Source organism: Podarcis vaucheri (genome assembly GCF_965113315.1).
Source record: "Podarcis vaucheri genome assembly, chromosome: 3".
Classification (NCBI taxonomy): domain Eukaryota; kingdom Metazoa; phylum Chordata; class Lepidosauria; order Squamata; family Lacertidae; genus Podarcis; species Podarcis vaucheri.
In genome coordinates, this window is record NC_138761.1 from 125,819,450 (window position 1) to 125,843,424 (window position 23,975).

At 42.7% G+C, this 23,975-nt stretch overlaps 1 protein-coding gene across 4 annotated transcripts in view; it reads left to right on the forward strand.

Annotated features, from left to right (window-relative positions):
• EHBP1 (EH domain binding protein 1) overlaps nt 1-23,975 on the forward strand; it is a 280,836-nt gene that overhangs the window by 39,060 nt on the left and 217,801 nt on the right. For all 4 annotated transcript variants that reach the window (XM_082215741.1, XM_082215743.1, XM_082215742.1 and 1 more), the window contains exons 3-5: nt 6,617-6,674; nt 12,712-12,807; nt 18,358-18,411. In XM_082215741.1, coding sequence (XP_082071867.1) covers nt 6,617-6,674; nt 12,712-12,807; nt 18,358-18,411 — 208 coding nt within the window. The remainder of the gene's footprint in view (nt 1-6,616; nt 6,675-12,711; nt 12,808-18,357; nt 18,412-23,975) is intronic.

Consider the following 23,975-nt stretch of genomic DNA (forward strand, 5'->3'; position numbering starts at 1 on the left):
CCTGGTGCCTACCTTTTTAAAACCTTATGATGCTTAGAAGGACCCCAGGGTACCTGAAGGAATGCCTGCTTCATGATAAGCTGCCCATGTATTGAGTTTGGAGGCTGTCCTTGAGGTTCTCCAACCATCCAGGGTAAGGTGGAAGGTGATGACAAGAGGAAAAACCATTTCTTGAAAGAAAGAAAAAAGAAAACAGTGTTTCTGTTTTCTACTTGTAGAGGCCTTTATACAGGTCAGTTACAAACAGTTTGAAACACTACTTTGGTACCTCTGGTTACGAACTTAATTTGTCCCGGAGTTCTGTTCTTAACCTGAAACTGTTCTTAACGTGAGGTACCACTTTAGCTAATGGGGCCTCCCGCTGCTGCTGTGCCACCGGCACGTGATTTCTGTTCTCATCCTGAGGCAAAATTCTTAACTGGAGAGCCAGTGTGGTGTAGTGGTTAAGAGCGGTAGTCTCGTAATCTGGGGAACCGGGTTCGCGTCTCCGCTCCTCCACATGCAGCTGCTGGCTGACCTTGGGCCAGTCACACTTCTCTGAAGTCTCTCAGCCCCACTCACCTCACAGAGTGTTTGTTGTGGGGGAGGAAGGAAAAGGAGATTGTGAGCCGCTTTGAGACTCCTTTGGGTAGTGATAAAGCAGGATATCAAATCCAAACTCTTCTTCTTCTTCTTAACCCAAGGTAATATTTCTGGGTTAGCAGAGTCTGTAACCTGAAGCGTCTGTAACCCAAGGTGTTTGTAACCCGAGGTACCACTGTATTGTTATAGGCACTATGGGTTTGCGGGGTAAGCTTTTATTATTTACATACTACAGTCCTACCTTGGAAGTCGAACAGCTTAGTTCCTGAACGTCACAAACATGAAAGTGACTGTTCCAGTTTGTGAACTATTTTTGGAAGCCGAACGTCTGACGGGGCTTCCGCGGCTTCCAATTGGCTGCAGGAGCCGCACTTTGGTTTTCAAATGTTTTGGAAGTCGAACGGACTTCTGGAATGGATTCCATTCGACTTCCAAGGTACGACTGTATGTAAGTGGAGTTTTAGTGTCAGTGTCTTCTGTATCTTATTTTTGCTGGCTGAGCTAGAGATCAGAGAGCCAAGGCCATGGTTGGTTGCAGTTGATTGGTTGCAATGTGGTTTGCATGTGTGTAAACATGCAAACCACATTGCTGGGTTAAGTTATCCATATTGATTTGGATGTTGTGGGGGGCAGGATCAGTCATTGTCTTGTTGGACTATATCTTTGTTCTTCTGAAAGCAAACCTTTCTAACAGGCAACATTGACGTACAGTTTTAACATTGGAGGAACTTTCCCAGGTACTGTGGTGAAATACTGGTTCCTTAACCTTCAGTTTTTGAACCCCTGAAAAAGTCTGTTCTGTGTCATTTACCACAGTTTCAAATACTGTACTGGGTGCATTCACATATTTCAGCTGCTGCTCACACATTTCATGGAAAAGCACCCAACTATGAGCTGTGAAGCAATGAGGCAACCAAGTGGAGTATATGCATATGTGAATTAGCCCTGTAAGTGAAATGATTGACTTGAGAGTTTGAATAACAGTTATGTGCCTGTGGCTAATTCTCAAGGTGGATTGTTTGTTGTATTTTCAGAAACTGAAAAAGAAAGGTTTTTTTTCCAAAAGGAACTGATTCTCATATTTGTTTTAACTGATTTTAATACTGTATTGTGTTTTTATTTAATTGTAAATTGCCCTGGGACCTTCTGGTGAAGGTACGGTAACTGTTGTCTGTTGGCAACTTTGTTATTGTTGAGTTTGAGACAGAAATTAAAAAGGAAATTGGTTGGCAATATGATGTTCATCAATATGATGAAATTTAATACTTAAAAAAAAAAGAGCCATTCCTGATGTTTGTCTTACCTGCAAATGATGTTAAAAGTTGCGTTACGGGGAAGGGGTTGTGGCTGTGGCTGAGCTGCTTTTTCTTGACCCGACAAATTATTGTAGGAATAATGTCACATGTTATGTCGGCCATAGGTCATTTGCCAGAAAACCCTTTTCCTTCAACTTCCAATAAACATTACCGCAACACTTGTTTGCCACTTGTCCTTTAGCTCTTTACGTATATTGCCGTATATGGATTTCTTTTACCATACTTTTAGAATAAACAGTTACCTAAGTTACAGTCTAGTTACAGTCTATCAGGTAGGCACACTGTAATTAAAGAGTAAAAGATTCCAACTGTTCTAAAGGCCTAGAGAGGCATGGTTTATGACCATTTAGCCATAAACCCACACTAGAAGGGGAATGGGGAGGAAGGAAAAGTATGCTTGTCCTTAAGCAAAGCGTAAGTGTTCAGAGTCCTAGGGAGTGCTGGATAGGTTCTGTGCTGTTGGAGCTATGAGAGACCACTAGCCTTTGACTCTAATGGGTTTTTTAATACAGTGGTGCCTCACAAGACGAATGCCTCGGAAGACGAAAAGCTCGCAAGACGAAAGAGTTTTTCGTTTTTTGAGTTGCTTCGCAAGACGAATTTCCCTATGGGCTTGCTTCGCAAGACAAAAATGTATTGCAAGTTTGTTTCCTTTTTCTTAAAACCGCTTGAAGAGGTGCAGTTGCAACTTGACCGTGCTTCGCAAGACGAAAAATTTGCAAGGCGGAAAAACTCGCAGAACGAATTAATTTCGTCTTGCGAGGCACCACTGTACATTCTTGTCAAGTCATGCCAATGTATAGGGGAGGTGACTGTAAAATGAGTGATTCCCACAATTTCCATAACTCCTTTCAGAATAGTGAGAAATGGTTAAAACTGGCTATCCTGTTTGCTTAACAGAAGGTTAAATATTTTGATAGTGAGCAGTCATGTAAACCTAGGCATCTCTGTCTGCAATCTGCCTTTAAATCACCTCACCATTGTGTGGATGGATCACATGGAGGAGCTGAGTATCCTGCACTTAGCAATCCTGCATGTTAATCTTTAGGTCAGATGTGTGTGAACTCAGGATATTCCTGAATGCTTTTCAGCAGGTGATTGGTATCAGGCTTGTTTCCTGGTTCATGGAGGGTTTTGTGTCATACTATAGTTGTGTCAATCTTATACCTGTGCCATGATCTACAGAGCTAATCCATATCATAAATTCAGATTCACACACCCTTCCTCACAATTCCCCATGTTGTTGGATTCATGTTCCTACATGTTATCTAACATCCTTTGGTATTGGAATCTTTTGCGTTCTTCTAGGATATGCAGAGTCCATGCTTGTCTCACCATCCACCACATCATGCATATTATAGTTATAAGGATCTCATCTTGCCCAATTAGTATCACCACAATGGGGTGAATCATTATTGCTAAAGCTCCTTAAACACTTGACCTTCATTCAGACAATGAATTCCACCAGTTATTGGTTCCAATTTTTCTAACTGTAGCTATTTCAGTAATAATCTGTTTTTCATTATGTACCTCTAAAGTTGTCTGTTCTCCTAAACTCTTAACTACTTATAACTGTTTTTGGAATGTAGGGTGTAATAAACGGTGCACACCGACCCCTCTCGCTCTCCAAGCTTCAGCGAAAGCCTGCATTCGCCCCATAGGACGCACCCAGATTTCCCCTTCATTTTTGGAGGGGAAAAAGTGCGTCCTATAGGGCGAAAAATATGGTACTCAATGCCTGGTCTGCTGTCCCAAACAGCTTCTCAGGAATACAATTAGCCATTTAGCATTTCCAAGGAAACTGCAAATTCTGGCCCTATGCCCTATAAATTATCTGGCCCTATGCCCTAAATCCTGGCCTTGTGCCTTTGTTGGTCCAGTGACCCAAGAAAAAAAATTAAAATAAGGGTTTGGGGCATTCACATAAGCCAAAAGCTCTCTGGAGCGAAACTACTAACACAAACAAAAAGAAGAAGATGGAAATACTCACACTACAAACTCACTACACACTCTCCATGTGGTCTTAAACCACCCTTGCAACCTGTTGTTCTCCACCTATTTGTTACAAGTGTGTACCTTCTGCCAGCACTCATGTATGTTCATATACACACTGCTGAGAGGTTTAGAATCTTTTGCTAGAGTTATGATATCTGCTTGTTATGGATGAAGTTTTTTCTTTGCATACCACTGGTAGTTTGTTTAGAGCAGGCATGGCCAAACTTGGCCCTCCAGCTGTTTTGGGACTACAATTCCCATCACCCCTGACCACTGGTCCTGTTAGCTAGGGATGATGGGAGTTGTACAGTGGTACCTCTGGTTACGTACTTAATTCGTTCCAGAAGTCCGTTCTTAACCTGAAACTGTTCTCATCCTGAAGCAAAGTTCTTTTTTTTTTTATAATCATATTTATTAAAATTTCCAATAATAACAGAATAGAAAAGATAAAAAAGATAAAGAAAAGAAAGAAAAAGAGAGACTAGCTTAGACCCTTCTTTTCATAGCCTTCTTTCTGGGACTTCCTCCTTCCCCTCCCGACTGTATTCCCCTTTCCCTAAGTTGGTTCCACAAGTTCTCATCCCCAAATTTAAGCCTAATATATTTTACTCATAAACCAATTTAAATTTACACAATCTTAACATCACTCCTCGTCTTATAATAAAACAAAATTTTCCCCCCAAGATCAGCTCTCATTCCTTCCACGAGTTCCCCCTTTCTAAAAAAGGAAAAAACGAAAACATATAAGATCAAAGTTATAAAGAATATAAGATAGAATATATAGAAAAGTTCAAAAAATTGGTTACAAAGCCTTTGGATTCTAGGATTCCCCCTCCCTTCCCCGGTTTTGATTCCCCATGTCCATTTGTCTGTATGTTGTCGGCCTGGAGATCTTAAGTCCACAGCCAAATTTTTCTCAGTCCATCTTGCCGGTTTCTTCAGATTTGGTTGTTTTAATAATATTTAACTTCATAAATCCAGTCTAATAGAGGCCTTTAATTTTCCTTAATCTTTTGTTGCTCCTCCCCTTGTTCTTTCCGTGTCGTATTTAGTCATTTACTCTTTTATTTCTTGGTTTCTCAGGTTTCTGTCTTGTTCAGCTGTCAAAACATTCTTGTTTCAAAACTTAGTGTCTCTACAGAGGTTTGTTATTCAGGGACAAAAACTTACGTCCAGTTCCTTTCTTGCTTCAATAGAAGATTCTATTGTATTATGGTCACCTCTGTAGACAAAATAATATTTCAGTTCTGCAGCTTTCCCAGGAGATAAGACCTATGCACATCCCAGAGTAGTTTTCCACATACGACACTTGTAATGTCCCGAAACACCTCTAGGGGGATTGCAATAACTTTGTATCCTCTAGTCCAAAAGTCAATTTGTTGTTTCTTTTTCCCCGACAGTTTATATCCATATTTATATCAAATTGTAACAAAATTAACCAGCAAAAAACTTGTAGCAAAGTCCTCTTTATATTTTCCAGCTTTGACAGCTCCTTTGACAGCTGTCAAATTCTCCATCTCTCTTCGCCAGGTTCTCCGAATCGCCCCGGTTCCCAGGGGGGGGGTTGCCTTTTTCCTCTCACCCTCGACTCTTCTCCTCCAGCACAGTTCTTATAATTCACATCGTGGAGTTAGTAATTTTTGTCATCAATAAACTTCTAAATCGATCTTGGTTTCTCAGTCCTTGTTTTAGCATGTTTACAATCAGGGAGGGGACTGACTTCCATTTTGGATCCCCTCCCGCTCGTGCCAAATCCAGAAAAAAATTTCTTTTTTCCTCCTTTTATACCCGATTGCCCAATTACTCACGGGTTGTTGTTAATTGTCCGAATTTCCTTTGGAAGAAGCCAGCGCTCTCCGCCGGATGGCATGCGGCTGCGCCCGGCAGGGGAAGCGGAGGACTCAAAGCACCACGCCACTCCCCGGCGCCCGATCCGTAGCCTTTAAAAAGGCTCCTTCACGAGCCGGGAGGGCGATAACGGTGCCAGCCGAGTCACCATGTCCACGGGATCCGTTCCCGTGGTTTTTAAGGGTCCCCGCGTCGCCGGCGCGGTAGGACCCGACCCCTGCCGAGCCGGCTCCCTCCGGAGCTCGGAGGGAGTCCGCCATTCGGCGATGGCGCTAACCCGGAAGTCCCTGAAGCAAAGTTCTTAACCCGAGGTACTATTTCTGGGCTAGTGGAGTGTGTAACCTGAAGTGTATGTAACCTGAAGCGTATGTAACCCGAGGTACCACTTTAGTCCCCAAACAGCTGGAGGACCAAGTTTGGCCATGCCTGGTTTAGAGGAAACAAACCACAATCCCAGGTTCTCGAGCAACAAGAAGTCCGGAAATAGCAAAGTGCTTGTTAAGTGTCGTTTAACAAACCAGGCCCACCTGATAGCATTTCAAATTGTACCACTTGCATCTGTGTCCTCCGAATAAAATGCCTCTGAAAATTGGTTTTCAATCTATCCATCTATGTATTTTACTGGATACTTGGTGTCTGTGTGTGCACGTTTACATTTATATGTAGATAATTAGTTTGAAAAACCTATGATTTTTTGAATTGGAGAGTTTTGAAATAGCTCAACGGAGTTGATATGAGAAGGTAATTGATGAATTGTAGTCTCTTTCATATGAAGGAGTGGTGCAAGAGAAAGCACTGTTCTTTTATCACATCATAAATCAATCAATAAATAAATCTAGAAAAATTAATGGTGGGTGTCTTTTTTTCCTCAACAGGCAACCTGATAAATTGGTAGTGGTTTGGACAAGAAGAAGTCGAAGGAAATCTTCTAAGGTTAGTTTAGTTTAGTTGAATAAGGGAAACAAAAGTTGAAATAAGTTACCGTATTTTTTGCACCATAACACTCACTTTTTTCCTCCTAGAAAGTAAGGGGAAATGTCTGTGCGTGTTATGGAGCGAATGCCTACGGATGGCGGGGGGATCTGCTGCAGTCGTGAGCAGAGGATCCATGGTTCCCCTTCCTTCCCTCCTCCATGGCTCGCTTTGAAACAGCAAAGCGGGAGAAGAGCCACTGAGTGGGGAGGAGAGAGGGACAGAAAGCCTGCTTGCTTTAAAGGAGCAAAGCGGGAGAGGAGAGGAGCCTTCTCCCCTTATACCCCTCTTCTTCATTATTAGCAGCATCCTTCTCCACCCACCCCACGCATGCTCCTTGTCCCTTGAGTGCTTTCCCTTCCCTCCCCACTTAAAACGTGGTTACAAAGCACGGATCCACATGGATCCTCAGAATTTTTGCACTGGGTCACCCCGAATTCACTATCAGATCACATAGCATGTCCATGGCTACATCTTGCACCAAAAAAAACACGCACTCACTGTTGCCTGGGGTGCAAAAACATGTGGTGCAAAAACATGGTTACAAAGCATGGATCCACATGGATCCTCAGGATTTTTGCATTGGGCTACTCCAAACTCACTGTCAGATCACATGTCTGTGGCCACAGCATGAACCACAAAAATTATACACCCACTGTTTCGTTTAGAATATTTTTTTTCTTGTTTTCCTCTTCTAAAAACTACGTGCGTATTATGGTCGGGTGCGTGTTATAGAGTGAAAAATACGGTAGTTGATTATTGTTTTGCCTTAAGACAGGAGAAAGATAACTGATTTTTACAAATACACTTAAGCTGTTCTCTGTTTTTTCTTGTTAATACCCTGATTAGTATTACTAGTTACTGAGGTTGCATTGATGCATGCAGTACAATAAGTTCAGCACCTGTCATTGTGAAGATCAATAGTAATTGAGAGTAGTCTATTGATGTATTCAATATTTATCCTGCCTTCCCTCCAAGATGGTCAGAGTGGAAGGTTCCTTATCTAAAGTGTTAGTATAAGAAAATATTAAGTGGTCATGGTTGCATATTTTTATTACTTGAATTGGTTTTCTGGGTGGGAAAATGGCCCTCATCCAGCATGTTAACCACATACACTAACTTGCTTTATTCTCAACTTATTTATACATTTAAAGGATAGATTCAAGTTGGTCAAGTTGGTCATAATTGCTGTATTAGTGCAAAACTTTATTTACTTCCAAGAGCTCCCAGCTAATATGTCTGTAGTAAATGAATAATAACCATAATAACAATTTCATACTACTGTAGAAGAGTAGCCATTGTGCTATAAGGAGCAAAATGTACAAAATTAAATTACATTTGAACACCTATTATATGCTAGCTCCTTTGTGATCCTATTTCCACATTATCATTATTTGGAAATAATTTGAATTACCTAAGTTGCTTTGAAGAGGTTGGTTAAAATTAAAATAATTTAAATTCAAGCAGTCACTTAAATTCCCCAATCCAGCTGAGGAAATCTGCACACATAAGCATGTTTCTGCACATACATAACTGATGGATCAGGAAACAAATCTGATGTGCATCAGAATGTGGAAGCTGTCTCTCAGCTTTGCATTTCCTTCATAAGATGTGTCTTTGAAAGTGCATCCCTATTCCCATTCTGCTGTTTATAGTCTAGCCACATAATATGTTCAGCACTACTATCCTCCAGCTATCCTAGATTTTCAGGCAGCTATGGACTGACATACAGATGCTCTGAGTAGTCCATGATTCCAGCACCACGATTGGAAGCCAGAGGAGTCCCTTCTCCTCAGAATTATACTTGCTATGCAGTGGACATGGTTTCTAGACATCAGATTTCATCCTTAGGTGTTCCTAATTTACATAGGCAGATCCATGTATTGATGGTGACTTTGTTTTTCAAGTGTCTGACTTTCTACAAGAGCCGGAATAGTTCTGCTGCATTGGCATATCAGTTAAGGAGATTTTAACTTGGGGCATTTGGAGAGCATTTCTAAAATGATACAAACTCCTTGCCATCAAGTTCTGGGCCTATATAACATTGGTGATTCTACTTGATTTAAGATGTTTGTCTCTAGAACTGTAGAGACAGTTGTATTATGCATTCAAATCATTATGCATGTTATTAGTTTCTTTTAATTGCATTCTTGGAAGCAGATCAAATGACAAATTATTTTATATTAGGGTGATACTTGTGTCCCAAGGATTACGTAAATCTTTGGCAGCCTGTGCCCTTGGCTTTCATATATTCATCTCCTATGAGAATGGAATGATCCTGGGAGGGGAGGAGAACATTTCAGTATTATATCTGATGGACTGAAAATGAAAACCAGAGAAAATTTGACAGAATAAAAGTATACATAATAGAAAAATCATTGAATCAGGCTGTGTCTCTCTCACTTTTATAAACAAGTGTATTTTCCAAAAGTTTAGCCTGGATTCCCCTCATCACTGTTTTCCATTATAAACAGGGGAGCCAATGTGATGACATCCATATGCTCATGGACTAAAACTCCCGTCAGCCGTAACCAGCATGGCCAGTGCTTAGGGGTGCTTGTAGCCCATCAACTTCTGGAGGGTACCACACTGGCTATCAATGAAGTCGAATGCAATAAAGATAGCTTGCTGTGGCCCTGAGCTTTTGAAGAACGCCTACATATTTATCTTACCTTTTTGGTAAGACTGTTGTATGAATTTTTGTTTTAAAGAAGAGTCCATATGTAGGACAATTAAAACAGTTAGTAAATGTTGAGGCTTGCTCATATCAGTTATGGTCAGCAGAGGCAAATCCCTAAATGTGCTAAAACTTTGATAGGAAAATGGTACCTTTGTGTTGCATAGAAAAATATACCAAGATGCTTCTGTGTGGCCGCTCTGTTCTCTGACATTTCGGATCTTAGCCCCAGTGCAGTGCAATTACAGAACCCTCTAGAAAGCTTTGTACCTTAAATCCTTTCCTTCAGTCTACCTCAGCCTGGGCCAAAGGATACAAAATGTACTATCCATTTAGTGATGATGAGATTATACATAATGTTTTATTAATTGCAAAGTAGCAGTAGAGTAATAACGTTTTAAGGGTCACTTGAAAGTTTCAAAGCAGTTAGCTACCTTTTTTTATTTTGTGACTTTCAAGTTCGTCTAGTGAAGATGTTATTCTACTGTTGATGTGGATTTTTTTTCCTAATTAAAAAATAGATTTTTTTAAAAAAAAGAAGCCAAATTGGTTGCATTTTGCTAATCTTATTTTTTATATATAAAGTATTTGAGAGTTGCCTTGCTGAATCAGAACAAATGAAAATCTTGTTCAGCACTGTGTCTTCAACAGTGATCTCTGTTGGTTTTCCCCAGTATATGATAATGTACTGCTCAGGTGTTCCATTTTTTGATATCTTCTCTCTAACAGCAAACTCAGGTAGCTGAGTGCCTATAAGTTTGGAAACTAAACATTGTGGTAAGAATTCACTTCTACACCACCTTGTTCATTATCCAGGTGAGGGACCACCTTTTAAATAAACCACAAAACCAAGGAATTTTTTTAAGTCCGGCATCCAGATTAGGGACCCGTGTTTATTATAGCTAGTGCAATAGGACAGAGCTCACTCAACTCAACTTGCCAGTTAAGAAGGTCTGCCCCAAGGCACTTCAGAGCAAAAGCTTATATACAACACACAAAGAGTCATAAAACATTCTTAAAAATAAAACATCCCCTTTACATGTGTCAAGAAAGGTCACAGGTCACTGGATAGAAAACACGTATGGTGTCTTCCTGCTATCCTCTGCCCCCGCTATCACCTTGGGGTTGACCAGAAGCGCCTAGGCCTTTTGCCCGTTTTAGGTATCAGATGTTCCACGTTGCCCTGGCAACCTAGCCTATCTTTCAGGGAACTTCCAAGGATTTCTGATTAACACTCTGGTGCTAATTCATAACTGACATAGGAAAACATCCTGCCATTTGTGCACTTTCAGGGTCAGATAAGGAGGGATGCAATGCAGCGTAGGGAGGAGAGACTCAAGAATGCAGAACATACAAAAATCAAACCTAATACATTCTAAAATGTTAAATGCAATTAAAGTGAAACATTGAAATATTATTGAAATCAAAAATATACACCTGGGGTCTCTACACAGTAGTACATACACCTGTCAATTTAAAGCAAATTATATATTTTTAAAAATAGCGGCCTGACTGGAGCATCTGAGCTTAACTTATAGGAGTGGTGACCAAACTTGGCCCTCCAGCTGTTTTTGGACTACAACTCCCATCATCCCTAGCTAACAGGACCAGTGGTCAGGAATGATGGGAATTGTAGTTCCAAAACAACTGGAGGACCAAGTTTGGCCACCACTGCCTTATAGTATGTTGACGGTAGTTCACCCTGGAGAGAAGGGGGTTCTTCAGCATGGGGTCTTCCAGATGTTAGGGACGGAAGCTCCCATCTGTCCCAGTTGGCCAATGATCAGGGATTATTGGAATTATTGGAATTATAGTCCAAAACATCTGGAGGGCACCATATTGGCTACCCCTGTCTACAAAACTAAAATTCAGGCAGGCTGCTTATTATACCAAACAAGCTGAGAGCAGCAGAGGCACAGAATCCTCTATGGAGGGCAGAGAAAAAGGGGCAATTGACCTGCTCACCCATTGTGACACCTTAGAGCAAGTATCTTTGGGGGTGATTATGATTTGAGTTAATTTCTCCAGAACTCTTCTTCCTACCCCTGCCTCTCATGCTGTATAATATAAAATACTTAGGTTTAGGGCTGGCAGTTTCTTAGCACTACATAGGATAGCTGGGGAGGGCCAATGGTGCGGAGAGGAATGGTGATGTTTATCACTTCCCACTTCTGAACCCCAAGGCCTGAACGACAAGAGGGTCAGGTTCTATTCCCAAACAGCACATTTCCTTTAGGTGCTTGGTTTACACTGCAAAATTGTGTTGCAAATCCCACTTGTCTTGGATAATAGCCATTGAAAAGGTATTGTCCATGAATTTGTCTACAACAAGGCTCAGCAGTTGGGTACATTTGAAAATGTGCTGGGGTGGCAGTGCCAAATAGCTGCTCTGGGGATCATGATAAAACACAAAACTAGAGGTAACTTTGTGCTTCTCATGTGAAATCAGCCACGCTCTGCTGGTTCTACTTATGGAGATCATACAAATTGATTTTGCACACAAACAGCCTGAGCATTTATCAGTTCCAGGAAAAATATTCAAGGTAGCCACACGGCACTTGCTCTCATTTCACAGAAATCACTCTGAAGGTAATTACTGTATTTTTCGCTCTATAGGATGCACCAGACCACAAGACGCACCTAGTTTTTGGAGGAGGAAAACAAGAAAAAAAATATTCTGAATCTCATAAGCCAGAACAGCAAGAGGGATCGCTGCGCAGTGAAAACAGCAATCCCCCTTTCTGATCTGGCTTCTGGGATAGCTGTGCAGCCTGCATTTGCTCCATAAGACGCACATACATTCCCCCTTACCTTTTAGGAGGAAAAAAGTGAGTCTTCTAGAGCAAAAAATATGGTACACATTTTGCTCTATAACTTTCTTTGTAAGAAGGCTAGATACTTTCTTTTACATGAAAGCTCAGAGTCTGCGGCACCTGCCCAGTGGCACCAGAGGAAGACTTTTGGTGACCCCTGGTCTATACATTTGAAGGTGGAGGTTGTGCAGGAGAGGAATTTGGGGTAGTTAAGTTAGTCACAACGTTAGTCTGGGAGTAGAACAGGAAAATGCTCCCAGCCTCAGCCTAGCCATCAGACAATTCATGAACGAAGCCTCTGAACAAAAAGTATTCAACCAAATCAGCATTGTGCCTTTTCCAACACTTTCAAGAAAATTAAAATATTGAGGGAGAGAATCCTTCTCACCTTTTTGAAACCTGCAGTCTAGTACTGTGCATGTTGTTTCTGCATATATTTGGCTGAATTTGCTCTGTACATTAATCAATTCTTTTCCAACTGCTTTTCTCCTCCCCTATGATTCTTCAGGCTCATAGCTGGCAGCCAGGAATAAAAAATCCATATCGTGGTGTTGTTGTGTGGCCTGTTCCTGAAAACATTGAAATCACTGTGACACTTTTCAAGGTAACTATGTTGTTTTATCTTGTCTTTAATTGTTCCAATTCCATAGATTTAATAATAAACAGGAAATGCTATGAACATCTGATTCTACATTTTCTACTGTTGCTTTCACTAAGACTACAGTCTTAACCAAGCTTTCTTGCAGGTATGCACCATTGAAAGAATGAAAAAACCTTTGGTTAAAATTCAACATAACACTATGGCAATTGTTCCACCTGTGCAAACATTTAAGCTTGCAAGGTGAAATGGTCCTCCCTTTCACCCTGCTGTGTGCTATACTGGGGTTTATCTCAACCCTCCTGAGTCAACTTAGGGGGACATGGGAGATGAGTTAAGAAAATCCCGTTGCACATGCAGACGTCCTTTGCACAGACTTCTACTAGTGGGGCTCATTAGTTGAAGCCAGCGCTATACAGTGGTACCTCGGGATGCGAACGGGATCTGTTCCGGAGCCCCATTCACATCCTGAACAGAATGTAAGACGTAACTGCGCGTGTTGCGTTTCGCCGCTTCCGCGCATGCGTGTGACGTCATTTTGACTGCGCATGCGCGAGTGGCAAAACCCGGAAGTAACACACTCTGTTACTTCCGGGTCACCACAGAGCGCAACCCGAAAATACTTAACCCTGAAGCGTATTTATCCCGAGGTATGACTGTATTTCCAAATAAATGGTTTTAGGATTTAGCCCTGAACCTGCTGTTACCAACAAAGATGAAATGATCAGGCTGAAATCCTATGTGTGTTAATTTGGGAGTAACCATTTAGCTCCACTTCTGAGTACAGTGGTACCCCGCAAGACGAATGCCTCGCAAGACGGAAAACCCGCAAGACGAAAGGGTTTTCTGTTTTGGAGGCGCTTCGCAAAACGAATTTCCCTATGGGCTTGCTTCGCAAGACGAAAGCCCATAGGGAAATCTCCGGGGACCTGTTTTAAATTGCTGGCGGTCGGGAGCAAAGACTTTCGCCCACAGCCGGCCTTCAGAAGAGGTCCTGGACCTCTTCTGAAGGCCAGCGGGGGGCAAAAGTCTTTGCTCCCCCCCGTCTGCCTTCCCGGGACAGCGGAGACTTCTCCGCTGCCCCGGGCGATCTTAAAATGCTGGCGGGTGGGAGCGAAGCGTTCGCTGCCGACCCCCAGCATTTTAAAATCTCCCCAGGACAGCGGAGGCTTCGCTCCCGCCCGCCAGCATTTTAAAATCGCCCCGGGACAGCAGGGGCTTTTAAATGCTGGCGGTTGACAGCAAAGCCCTCATGTCCCCGGAGCTTGCTCATGTCCCCGGAGCTTGTTCCTTCTGAAATGCTGCACCATCTGTTATCAGGTATCTTTATGGTGAGTTGCTGCTGGACTGGGTTTAAAACACTAACATGATGATGTCATATTCTTAGACTGCAGTTCCCATCACAATCTGCATTTAGAGACATCCAAATTACTGTCTGGGACATGGGTGGCGCTGCGGTGTAAACCACAGAGCTTTGGGCTTGCCGATCGGAAGGTCGGAGGTTTGAATCCCTGTGATGGGGTGAACTCCCGTTGCTCGGTCCCTGCTCCTGCCCACCTAGCAGTTCGAAAGCACGTCAAAGTGCAAGTACCTTCCGGCGGGAAGGTAAACGGCGTTTCTGTGTACTGCTCTGGTTCTCCAGAAGCGGCTTAGTCATGCTGGCCACATGACCTGGAATTCGCAACTGGACTTTGGTAATATTATGTAAATTGTAGTTAAACTAAACATTAAGCTGTTTTGTTTCTACTTCACACCGTACTGGAATTGTTATCATACAGGAGAATTGTAGCTTTAGTGAGAAAGACTAAACTGGTTACAAGCAGCCATACCTTAAAAGTACAAGTGTGTGTGTGTGTGTGTGTGTGTGTGTGGACAATTGCTTAAAAAGAGCCTTGGTTGCCTTGTCCTCCCTGTGTCTTGGCAGTGCCCCTTCAGGCTGCAGGTGGGAGTTAATTTGGTAAAATGATCTGGCACACAAACACAAATCCTACATATAGAAAACTAACATATCAGGGAGAAATCCTCTCACATACTTATGAAGAATATTGTTGTATTCAGGTTCATGTGAGCGCCCTCGTCATAGCAGTTTGAATTGATGAAACCTAGACACAGCACAGGTATATCACCTCAGTAAGAACTAGGCCATTGGTGCATCTGGGGTTGAAGGAAGAAAGTGTTGTAGTGAGGCAGATGCCTTTGCAAGGTCATGGTTTATGATCTCTTTTACCATCATCACCATCAGCAGCAGCATCACCACCACCATTACAATTTATTACCTGCTTTCACCCTAAGGTCTCAGGGTGAATTGCAACACTAGCAGAGGGATACTTCTTGCATCACATATGCAAGACTGCACCCCTGGTTCCAGATTCATCAAAGTAACTACCATCCTCTGTCAGTCAACTCAACTCTTGTCAAATTGGAAGAGTGAGAGATGTGCCCCCATTAATACCACACAGAAGAACAATTAAAGCCATCGTATTCTCCTGAGGCTACCCCTCTGTGTTAGAAAGATGAAGGCTACTGTGGCAGCTAGGGACCGTTGTGTCCAAGTGACTGACTGGCTTTGCTGAACGATTCCCCACAGGAAGAGAGAAGCAAATGTCTGCACTGTAGTTTTAGTGACAGTGATGAAAATGGCCCTGTATTCCAGCAGCAACTGTTTGCACTGGTTACAACTCAAGATCACAGCTGAGCTGCTGGCTTATTATCTGTGTTGGCAACAAATGCTGAGAGATTATAACTAATCCAGAGCTATATAGGAATCTGAGATAAAGGCTTGATTCTATTTGTAAAGCAGCAATCTGAAATAGTAGCATAGGTGAAGAATAGGAACTAAGATAGACGAGCCATGTGTTTTCAGAAGTGATACAGATTGTAGTGTGTCTGAATCTGTAAGTGGCTGTTGAAATGGTGTTGCTGGTAGGATTAGAGGGTAAGTCTGGGCTTCAGTTACTAATGAGAATGTTAAGTATAGCCTCTTAGCATTCACCAGTGGATACTTGAAAACCTGCTACTTAAAAGCTTAGGCAATCAGTCAATGGGCTGAATATTTTGCATGATATAGAGGCAGGCCACTGTATCTTTAGAAAATGTTCATACACATAGATGAAAATACAGCTCGTCAAAATGGTGATGTACCACTCTCAGACATATTTGCAAATCCAAAATGACCTCTCTGTTGTCCTCAAACATCTTACAGGTAAAAATTACCTGTAAAGTCTAGCATGGCCAGGCAGATTGGACAAACTGAGAAGTAAGCTCCATTAAATTAAACAGATTTTACTCTCAATCATGTGCAGGGCTGCAGCCCTTAACTGTTTGCTACCTGAATCTAGAAATCCAGTAACACTTTCAACTTAGAGAAGGAGTGGTGTACTTGTGATATTAAGAACTACGTAAGTACGTTTCAGAGCACAATTCAATGTGTTGGTGTTAACCTTTAAAGCCCTAAATGGCCTCAACCCTGTATACCGGATGGAGCTTCTCCACTCCCATCGTTCAGCCCGGACACTGAGGTCCAGCTCCAAGGGCCTTCTGGCGGTTCCTTCACTGTGAGAAGTAAAGGTATAGGGAACCAGGCAGAGGGCCTTCTCGGTAGTGGCGCCCGCCCTGTGATGCCATCAACGTACAGTGGTACCCCGCAAGACGAACGCCTCGCGAGACGAAAAACTCGCAAAACGAAAGGTTTTTTCGTTTTCGAGTTGCCTCGCAAGACGAATTTCCCTATGGGCTTGCTTCGCAAAACGAAGCTTGCCCCGGGGACAGCGGGTCTTCTCTTTTGAAGCAAGGGGCGGCGGGGAGAAGAGATCTTCTCCCCGCAGCCCCAGGTCCGGGGACAGCGGGAAGCGCTTCCCGCTGCCCCCGAACCTCTTTTGAAGCAAGGGGCTGTGGGGAGATCGCTTCTCCCGGTGCTGCGAAGCCGGGCGGGGGGGCGGGAACACCTGCCCCAGCCGCCGGGCTTCGGAGCGCTGCTGCGAAGCCGGGCGGGGGGGCGGGAACACCTGCCCCAGCCGCGGGCTCCGAATCGCTGCTGCGAAGCCAGGCGGGGGGCGGGAACACCTGCCCCAGCCACCCCGCTTCGGAACGCTGCTCCGAAGCGGGGCGGGGGGGCGGGGACACCTGCCCCAGCCGCCGGGCTCCGGAGCGCTGCTGCGAAGCCGGGCGGGGGGGCGGGAACACCTGCCCCAGCCACCCCGCTTCGGAACGCTGCTCCGAAGCGGGGCGGGGGGGCGGGAACACCTTTTGAAGGCGGGCGGGGGGCGAAAGTCTTTGTCCCCCCTGCCTGCCTTCCCAGGGGCTTTTAAATCGCCCCGGACAGCGGAGAAGTCCTCCGCTGTCCCGGGGTTTTTTAAAATGCTGGGGGTGGGAAGAAAAGCCCTTATCCCCCCCCCCAGCCTGCAGAAGAGGTCCGGGGACAGACTGTCCCCGGACCTGGTCTGAAGGCGGTTTCCCTAGGAACGCATTAATTGATTTTCAATGCATTCCTATGGGAAACCGTGCATCGCAAGACGAAAAACTCGCAAGACGAAGAGACTTGCGGAACGAATTAATTTCGTCTTGCGAGGCACCACTGTATGTGTGTTTCTAGCTAGGCTGCCTGTCTTGTGACCTGGGGGTACTGTGCTTCAGTGTTTCTGTTCATACCTAGACAACCATTTCCAGAGATTGGTGCAAGAACACAATTAATCAGTCTTGTGGTACTTACACTTTGGTTCAAAACAGTGCTTTTTTCTGGGTGTACGCAGGGGTACGCATACCCCTAAACATTTTGTGAATCTAAGTTTGGCCTCATTGAGGGGCAGTATTTCAAAATGAGTAGGAAAATGAGAGCACCCCAAACATTTTTTTAGAAAAAAAGCACGGGATACAACAGGCACGGGATTCCAGCTTGTCCCCAATGCTGTTTAGCACCTACACAAAACAATTGAGTAAGATTATCAGAAGATTTGTAGTGTTGAGTCTCTTGTTCCATTTCCTTCATCAGTTGATACGTTGAAGGTGCTGAATTGATTTCTGGATCAGTGATGGAGTGAATATGGACTGATAAACTAAAATAAATCCTGGAAAGACTGTGGTCTTGAGGAAACGTCAGTGCCCCATGAGCCTTTCTGTTTGTTAAGATAGAAATCAAAGACCTCTCTGTAGTTCTCCCACCTTCAGAGGTGAGGCAAGTAGCAATGGGGGGTTGGGAATGGCCTTTTGGGCCGTGCTGCCTTTCCTATGGAATGCTTGGACCAGAAAGACTTGCACCTTCTCTGATATATTTTTTGGCACCAAGTGAGACCTTATCATTTCCTTAGACCTTTACATTTAGAATTTTCTGAATATATGAAAATAAATTAAATAGAATAAATATCTGTCTCCTTTAAATTTCAAAATTTGATATATAATTAATATATAACATCAAAGCATAATCCTTACTTTCCTGTGCCACCTTTTCCATGGTTTATATTATGTGAAGAATAAATAAAAGAAAATACAAAATAGTGTTACTAGCAAGACTTTTTGTCTATCATTCATAAATGAACTTAACATTGCATTTTTGTCTTCTAGGATCCCCATGCTGAGGAATTTGAAGACAAAGAGTGGACATTTGTCATAGAAAACGTAAGTGGGGAATTGTGTTTTTCTCAGTCCTGGTTTGTGGCTGTGTACAGACTGAACTGTCTGCAACTAACCAGGATAGGCACATTCTAATTTTCACCCCTCGTGAAAGAGAAGGTAGTGCTTGTCTCATGACCATGGTTTCCTGTTGCCATCTGAACTAAATCATATTAATGCATTACACTGGCTTATAAATGAATTGGGAGAAGTTCAGTATTGTGCTAAGCTGATCTTCCATCAGTACAAACATTTCAGCTTGCCAGATAGACTGCTCCCCTCTCTCCCCCCCCCTACATACTGTTCTGGGGGTTCTCCTGACTCCCTCAATCCAATTGTGGGGGTGGGGGGAGACTGGGGAAAGCTCCATTGCACAAACTCCTTGTGCGGGGCTTTCACTGATGGGACTCATTAGTTGAATCCTGCTCAAATTATTTTAGCACTAATGCCATTTTTTATCAGTAGACTCAATTTATATATGCATAGAGTTAAAAAATATAAGGTGTTTTAAAAATCTGTATTAAATTCATGCCTTCATTGTATTTTTGGTCCATTATCACAGAATTTACAGCACTGTGTAATTCAGTATAAAAAGGAGTAGTTAAAGCAATAAAATAGAATGCCAATATAGTACTGCCTTCAAATAGATTTTCCAAGTTTTCTCAAAAGTTTTTCTTAAGGTTTATAGCACCACACAGTGGTCAGAGAAGAAACATGCAACTTTTGATTTAGGAAAGTAAAAGCATTGCCGCTTTGCAGTATCTTAAGATTGTTTTTTTACATTTCACATTGATATCAAATGGTTAAATGTCGAAATTTTCAAGTTACGTAACCCTTTCTCACCACCCATGCCATTTTCTTGGTGAAAATTACCCCCTTCAAACAGCTAATGGCAGAAAGTATTATCTGGCAGGGATTTTCAGTGGGAAAACAGCATGGAGGCAGGGGCCTTGGTCATGATCTGGACTGTGGACCTTCATGACTGTTGTGAGTTTTTAAAAAGATGTGACTCCCAATCACTGAATTCAAATATATAGTTAACATGGTGTGTAGTTTTACCCTTTCAGTGTGATGAAGTGTAGCTATGCACAGAATAAAATATATATATTTATCAACAGCTTCTCTATATAAAAGTGCACAAAAGAAGAATATGTTTTGTGGAAGGTGCTATAATTCTTGACCAGTTTCGTATGTTGTGTTGCCTTCACATTAATTCTTGTAGCCATTCAGTGCTATTTATGTTTCTGTGTAAACAATTCAAGATGTTATCTTATTTGCTCATCTTCTTTTAAAAGTTAAATCTTTCAACTGGACTAAAGTGATAAAACGTCATAGCCACATACTAACTCTAGGAAGTTCTTGAAATGGTTAATGATCTTTCTGATAGATCTACTTTTCTTTTTTTAAATAATGTTTTTATTAAAGATTTTCTTGGATTACAAAGGTGCATACATCATCTCTATTTTCAGATCATAAAGTCCATTTTTACAGATCAGTTATATTTGATGTGAGACTTAAATGTTGCATAAAGTATAAGGTTGGGGAAGAAAAGGGGCAGAAGAAGAAGGGGTAGTAAACTTTTGTTCTTTTACATAGCAAATTTTCAAAGTTTTTTGTGTCAGTGTCAGGGTGGCTAGGTTCTCTTTCTTTCCATTTATTAGTTTTCATGGGCATTGGGAGAGGTTGGGGGGCCTAGGGCATGGTTGGTTGCCTTCAGTTGACCACAGTGAGTTTTGTTTGCATGTGTGAGGGGGGAAATCGCTTGTTGTGTCAAGTTAGCCATTTCAATCCATATGCTTCTGGTGGGTTCTTGTTATCTTGTTGGGCTGTGTATGTAATAAAGGGGAGCCACATCAGGGTGAAGGTGTCCTTTTTTATTTGTCCCTGTGTTAGTTCCAGTTTGTTGAAGTAAGGCTTTTCCCCATACAGTTTGGTACCAATGGTCCATGTTCACTCCTGACAGGTTCCTCCAGTGCCTAGCTATGATGCTCCTGGCTGCTGAGAGTAGGTGGGTTATAAGGTCTTTGGAGTCCATACTAAAATTCTGCATATTGCTGAGGCTTAGGAGTAAATTTCTTTGAGGGTTTGTAGGAAGTTAGAGCCAAATGTCATGTTGGTTAATACTTCTAGCAGGTATTTCCATTTCAAAGGCTCTGAGGATGTCTAGGGACGTAATTGACAGTGGGAGTTTGGGTTTTTTGGCTGTCTTTGATCAGATTCAGTAATTTCCTAATAGGGTCTGTTATATTGTGACCAGGGATGAAACCAGCCTGATTTGGGACTATTAACTTGTGTAAGAAGATTTAGGGTTGCAATGTGTCCTCTTTCCCCCCAGACACACCTCCTTTTCCAGGATTAAAATTTCTGTCTGGGCAGATTTTTAAAATTTGGCAAAACGTCCGGGGGGGGGGGGTGTTTGGTTTTTTTTGTTAGAGTAACCCATTCCCCCCCCCCTAGTGCATTAGACTCTGATCTAAGGCACTTGGCTAAGCTAGTCTGCAGCAGAGAATCACAACAGAGCAGCATCTTAAACTAGCTACATACTACTGTATATAAATCCCTTCTCTTGTGGCTGAACTAAAACTAAAAGGATGGTGGCTCAGCTACGAGATCTTGGAGAAGGAGTCTGGGAGGGCAGGATTTAACATCCCCCTGCCCTTAAGGAGAATCCATATGTACCGTATTTTTCGTCCCATAGGACGCACCTAGTTTTTTTGGGGGGGAATAAAGGGGGGAAATAAAGGGGGGGAAATTTCCTTTATTTACCCCCCAAAAGCAGGTCGGGGAAACCGAACCAGGTCGAGAAACAGCGGGATGGCGGCGCTGCGCCTCCCTGCTGTCCCCCGAGCTTGTGGGGCTGGCCGATGTCTGCCTGGCGCGCGGGGCGCTCTGCTTCAGGGCGCCCCGCCCGCCGGGCAGCAGGCTGCTATTTGCAGCGTGGGGAGCCCTGCGGGGAACTCCTGCAGGGCTCCCCACGCTGCGGATGTCTGCCCGGTGCGAGGGGCGCTCTGCTTAAGGGCGCCCTACCCACCGGGCGTCAGGCTGCTATCCGCAGCATGGGGAGCCTTGCGGGGACCTCCCGCAGGGCTGCCTAGGCTGCGGATGTGTTCCCGAAGCGCCGGGCGCTCTGCTTTCAGGGCGCCCGGCGCTCCGGGAAGCAGGCTGCTATCCGCAGCCTAGACAGGGCTGCCTAGGCTGCGGATGTCTTCCTGAAGCCTGGAGAGCGAGCGGGGTCGGTGCGTACTGACCCCTCTCGCTCTCCAAGCTTCAGCGAAAGCCTGCATTCGCCCCATAGGACGCACCCAGATTTCCCCTTCATTTTTGGAGGGGAAAAAGTGCGTCCTATAGGGCGAAAAATACGGTACATGTTAAACAGTTTAATAAGTTGTTCTGTGCACACTTATGTTCACAAAGATGTGAACATGAACCCAAATACTTTACTGTGACAAATGAGGGAGCAATATGTATTATTATTATTATTATTATTATTATTATTATTATTATTATTATTATTTTGTTGAAAGCTAAGAACATTGTTACTAGCAATATATCACAGCTTTTATAGCCTACATATAGTAGGGGTATTTAAAATGAGAGTCATCAGAGCAATCTGTAGTTAAAAGTAGAAGTCAGCAAATGTATCATTTTTTATTTTTTGCTCTTCAAAATATGGCAACCCTATTTTAGGCAGTCACCTAAGATTGATGTGAATATCTTCTTGTCTTGATTTATAAGTGAGATTGGGTGGTATGATTCTACTTTGAGGCTGTCTTTGAGTTGTTTGGGATAGAGACTATTTTGGAGGAGGTCACCCCTTTATACAGGCGGGTCATGTAGGGCGTCAAGGTTTCTTTGAATTTCTTATAGAATTCTGCTGTAAAGCCATCCAGGCCTGGAGCTTTGTGTGATTTCAGGTTTTCGCGGACCGTCTCTATTTCCTCCAGGGTGATAGGACTGTCCATGAATTCTGGTTGGATGAATTCTGCATGGTCAGTCCTGCTAGGAAATTTCTGATTTCCTGCTCAGATGGGTTGTGGCGGGTATATAGAGTGGAGTAAAATTCAGAAAATTATGAGGTTGTTTCTTTGGTAGAGAGCATTATGTTACCATCTTTTATGGTGATGCAGTGTATTCTTGTTTTGAATGTTTTTTACCTGCACCCAGACCAGAGATCATGATTTGTTCACTCCAAACATATTATGATTGGTAAGCCAAGAGCAAACCATGGGCTGTGCTAGGGCAGGAGCAAATTGCAGATTTGCTGTGAAATGCACATATTACCAATGAAAACATTCAATAGTAAAGGGCTGCACTAGGCTCTTGTTGCTGTTTTGTTTTCTATAATAAACTCTTACAGATGACTGCTGCTCTGCAGCGGTCTTTCTAGGCCTTCATAATTTATAATTGCAATTAATTTTTAAATATGATGTATTATTTTGTATCCAAAGAAAGCTTTAACTCTCAGTTGATAGCTGAAGTCAAATGTAACCCAACTGTGCTAGAAAAAAGTAGGTTTCCTTTATGTCTACCAATTGTTAGACTAAAAGGTGTTATTTCCATTTGCTTGTGAGAAAGTAGCATGGAGGGTGGAAATACAATATTTTGTCTCTTTTCATGATGGACAAATTACTTATTTTTCTAAATGTCACTGTAAACTGCTTTAGGGCTCAGCAGTATCCCACAGGTGTACAAAATCCTGGAACAAACTTGAATTTGTGACACAAAATATTTTTTCCATCATTTTGTTTTCAGAGCCCATGTTAAGCAATATTTTCCTTTTTGGATCTTTTTAACTCCAGTGAGATTTCCAAATGTTTGTTTTTTATTAAATTTATTTATAAAATACTGGCTAAGCAGAAAAAGAGAATCCAAATTATGACTAAGCAGAAAGAGGGATTTGCCCCTGAAACTCAGAACATAGCTTGGATAGTGATTGAGAAGGTTTACAGGGTTCTGGCTAAAATATAACTGTTACCCTTTTTCACTAGTGCACAAAGTAGCTGGGGAACTAGTTAAGAAAAATTGAGTTCTTGTTGGCACATTGAGAACAGACACACTAGCATTCCTACAGAGTTCCTTGCCCATCACTCTGGAAGTGGCAGCAGCAGCAGCAGCGTCGGTCTTCTAAAATGTTTGACAGTTTTGTAAGCTCTATGTAGCAAAGGAAGGAAGGACAGATGCAGCGGTCTTGGATCACAAATCCACGCCTGAGATCATCATTTATTAAAAAAGCAACACACCTCTGCTTTCACATATACTTCCAAAGTCATGATCATGTGGTGTCCAGTGTTTATTCCATTCTCATACATAGTAGCTCATGCCATTTAAATGCCTATATTGGTTGGAATGATTGTTCAATGAATCTCCTTAGCAGACGTGAGTCTCGAGTTCATTGAACTCTGGAATGAGCCTAGAAATGTAGTCAGCTTGCCTGGAGCAGATATCAAGAAAAGGGGTAGGATTCATATCTGTGGTTGAAACAGTGACAAAAAAATGCCACAGTGTCTTTCTTCATGCATTTCTCAAGTGTGTTTGTGCATTTTGTTAGAGGTCGCAACTTGTTATTGCAT